Source organism: Amphimedon queenslandica, unplaced genomic scaffold (assembly GCF_000090795.2).
Source record: "Amphimedon queenslandica unplaced genomic scaffold, v1.1 AMPQUscaffold_13291, whole genome shotgun sequence".
Classification (NCBI taxonomy): domain Eukaryota; kingdom Metazoa; phylum Porifera; class Demospongiae; order Haplosclerida; family Niphatidae; genus Amphimedon; species Amphimedon queenslandica.
In genome coordinates, this window is record NW_003546473.1 from 135,342 (window position 1) to 139,426 (window position 4,085).

The 4,085-nt window shown below is 34.5% G+C and overlaps 1 protein-coding gene and 1 pseudogene across 1 annotated transcript in view; one reads left to right on the forward strand and one right to left on the reverse strand.

Moving 5' to 3' along the window:
• LOC109583635 (uncharacterized) overlaps window positions 1–625 on the forward strand; it is a 2,976-nt gene extending 2,351 nt beyond the window's left edge. Inside the window, exon 3 of the mRNA XM_019999058.1 lies at window positions 594–625. Within this exon, the coding sequence (XP_019854617.1) occupies window positions 594–625 (32 nt within the window). The remainder of the gene's footprint in view (window positions 1–593) is intronic.
• The window catches only part of LOC109583636 (intraflagellar transport protein 172 homolog), an 8,520-nt pseudogene continuing 5,034 nt past the window's right edge, over window positions 600–4,085 (reverse strand).

The following is a 4,085-nucleotide window of genomic DNA, read 5'->3' on the forward strand; positions in this document are numbered from 1 at the left end:
CCCCAATTTTTCAGCAAAAGGGGCTTAGCCCCCCCCCCAATGTTTACATGCTAAGTCATGCTTTTTAATGTTGAGCCCCCCCAACTTTTGAATCATTCCTACGCCTATGTATATGATTTTATGGTTGCATAAAATGCTTTATTAGTAATTTTGTCAGGCTAGAATTGCTAATTCTATAATTTTCCTATTTCATTTCTGTATTGAGCATCATTATTAAAGATACAACAAAATAATGACGAGAGTCGGTGCTATTGTTCCTTTCAGTGGCTTGGTCATTTTGTGCTGAAATATTGAAATAGTACCAGGCTTGTAGCACTGACTTAACATGACTTGCTGTATGACCTATATGACAAAATCGTCTAACTATTATTAAAGTTAAATAGCCTAATTTCATTGAAAGTGGGTGTGGTCACAATGAAATAAAATGGTAGCTATCACTCTTTTGCAGCAAAGACAAAACTCCTGTCCAAAAACTTCTATAGCATTCTAGCAGCAAGAAAGGTCATTACAGCACAACAATAGCATGGCTTGGGGGCTGAGCCCCTTTAAATGTTTTACATTTTTCTCTACAACCATGTATAGTCTAATGTTAGGGTTTAGGATTGAGTACACGGTAGTAGTATGAACAAATTTAATAGTAATAGCAAACGAAGTACAAAAGATCTATGAACAATATGGTCAATACCAATTACACAGACAATTCACGAAGTGGTTCTTTCTCATCTGTTTCTTTAACATGACCTCCTTGTTCAGACGTCCCTGGAAATTCCTTATCTGAACTGTCTTTATAAAATCAGCATCAGTAGATTGATTGACAATCATCTGATATTGGGAACTTGGCACTTGCATTGCAGGAAAAGAACTGTTAATTTGTTGATCTATCTTTCTTTAAATCAGTCCTCACACACCATGCAAGTACTGCACATCTGTATAATTAACACAAATATTTTTATAGCTATTATAGTGTAAATTAAAACTTACCCAACAACAGATACCAAAACTATAATAAGAACAGCAAGAAGGACAATGACAACTCCAATAGGACCTAGGAAGGAACTGAGAATTATTTCATGCATTTGTTGATACACTATCACTACCACTTGAAGATAAAACACTGTTGATGATAGCTGATACACTATGACATCCTGCGCTGGTATATAGTAGGTGATTTAATAGTAGAACAAAACGATTTACTGTTAAGTGCAAATAATACACTGGCAGTAGTAGATGATACACCGTTAATGGTGGTAGAGAATATACTGCTACTGATCATACAGCTAGAAGATGATACTCTACTAGTCAACACACTGCTAGAACTAGGTCTTATCCTGCTACTAGAAACTCTGGTTGTAGTACTACTGCTGTTAATATAGTTTATAGTAACAGTTATGCTTGAACTTGAAGGAGAGGCAAATGATGCCTGCTGACTGACTGTTTCTAACTCTCGAAAGAGAATGACTGAGTTACTTTCCAACAGCTTGAGAATGATTTTTCATCTCCATGACAGAGAGTAGCTATAATGTATTGGATTGTCCAGTTTACCAAACTATGAGGCAACTGAGCCTAAGAAAAAAATACATAAAAAGAATAAGTGATACCTTTTGTGTTTAATCATACAATTCTGAGGCATGTACATGTACACATATATGCATCAGAAAAATTATAAAATGGAGAATTCTCTCCTAACCATTAATTTTTGACAAAATTTGATCTTTTTACCAAAGGCTACAAAGCGGTATATATAGCCTTTGGTCGTTGGCCTAATTTTGAGTAATTTCAAAAATTCATTAAAAATCCAAATTTGACTGAAATCAGCTCAAAGTTGATACAACATGTATATGTATCAGAAAAAAATATAAAAAACACAAAAATTCTTTTCTTGTAATTTTTGTCAAATAACATAAAACAAATTAATTTAAAACAAATAGGTCCTTGTTCTCACCTGTTGAAGCTCCCCAGTACAACAGTCTGTCCACTAGGAGATGTAGCTGAACACATAAACTCTTTCTCATCTTCTTCCTTTGAATAGTCAAACTGTTGGATAGGCTTACCTACGTACAGTATAATAATAATCATACTACATGTACATGTTATACATGCATGCACATGTACATGTGTATAACTCTCCTATCACATCCAGCAGCAACAATACTAGTCAATGACCAGGAGAGAGCATAAGAACAACTGTGCTTACAAACTGGGCCCTACCAATAAAACATACCGTATAGGGGTTTTATTTTGTTGGTATAAAATTTCACGAATTTGTCCAGATTTGCCATTTGTTGGCATAAATTTTCGTGAATCCTACCTTCTGCAGCCATTTTTACTAGTGTCCCACACCTCTTTTGTGGAATTTAATTTCGCAAATTTAATGAAAACGCGAAATTCACGAAATTTATTTCCAGTGAAATATAACCCCTATACGGTATTTTAATACAACTACAAATACATGTACATTCCCATAATTAGCATACAGTATACAATAAAAAGCATTGAGGCTATAAAACACATACACAGTATAATCTACATGTACATGTGACATTACATATGTACATGCGGATTCCCTGATTTGAATTGGGTACATGACATGTACTCGTGTATAATGAATTGAACTATAATTTGTCAATAACGATGTACACATTATCCTACCTTGCTCAGTTCACTGTCATTATCAAAAGTGTATCTCACTATAGTACCATCAGCATGACCACACAATATACCTTGACCTGAAGGACTGAAATTAAACAAACATTAAGTATGATTATGCTACATGCATGTCTACATGTACATGCCTATATTCAACCTTCAATGTACATGTAACAAGTTTTCAGACATGTTTTATGCATGTTTCCATTTTTATGTAACAGAACAAGATTAAAATATTCATGTATACATGTATCATCACGTTACATGAAACATGCATGTTTGTTTCAGTTGACACTTAAAGCATATTTATTGTACATGCATATAAATAAGTATATGACAGTCAAACCTTGAAGTGAGTGATACCACATAAGATTCTGATGAATAAATGGTCTGTGACTTGCTTCCCTTTACATTACCAAGCTTCACTTTACCATCAGCTAAACCAAATATAAAGGTTGGCTGCTGTACAGGCCATATAAGGGTAGTGACAGCACTCTGTGGTAGAGAGAGAGAGAGAGAAAGGGGGAGAGAGAGGGAAAGAGAGGGGGGAGAGAGGGAGAGAGAGGGGGGAGAGAGGGGAGAGAGGGGGGAGAGAGAGAGAGAGAGAGGAGGAGGAGAGAGAGGGGGGGGGAATGGATAATAAGAGGAAGATTAAAAAGAGAAAATGTATGGCATTAGAAATTTATAATTTAGAGAAAAGGGTATATTGCACATGTAAACGTATATACATGTAGGAAAAGGGTCTTACTTGCAATATGATTTTGTTGCATATGACTTTCTTATCTCCCCTGTAGGTATAGATCAAAAATAAACATACACAGTACATGTACATGTACAGAATGCATTTAAACTTAAAGTCAAAGCATTTTACAAGTACATACATGTACACATACATTATACTGCATGTAGTACATTCACATTTCATAAAGGAGTAAAAAATAAAGACATTACCCCACCTACCATTGCTCTCCTATCTTATAGACGAATATGATATTGTCAGACTGTCCAACAACAATCTTAGTGGAGTCTGGTGAGAATACTAGACCAGTAACCTGATAACACTTCTTACCTAACTGTATAATAATAACAAGAAGGAAAATATTAAATACAACCATACAAATAAATAAACAAAATACATCATGAAAATATTATAATACATTCAATTATTATTATTATATAAACATTATTTTAAAAGTGCATATTTTTATTATATACATGTACCACTTTTCAAATGTTAAAAAGGCCCCACAAAAAATATTTCAGAACCTGGGTAAGAGTGAAGGCATCACATAATTATTAATCGATTAATTAAAAGTCTTTGTCTTACGTCAGGGTTGGCAGGCTTTGTTGAAAACTTAGTCTCTCTTCTCCCCATGCTCATCAAAAAGGAGTACAATCCTATACACAGTACACACTGCTAGTTTGCTGTTGTTAGGAGC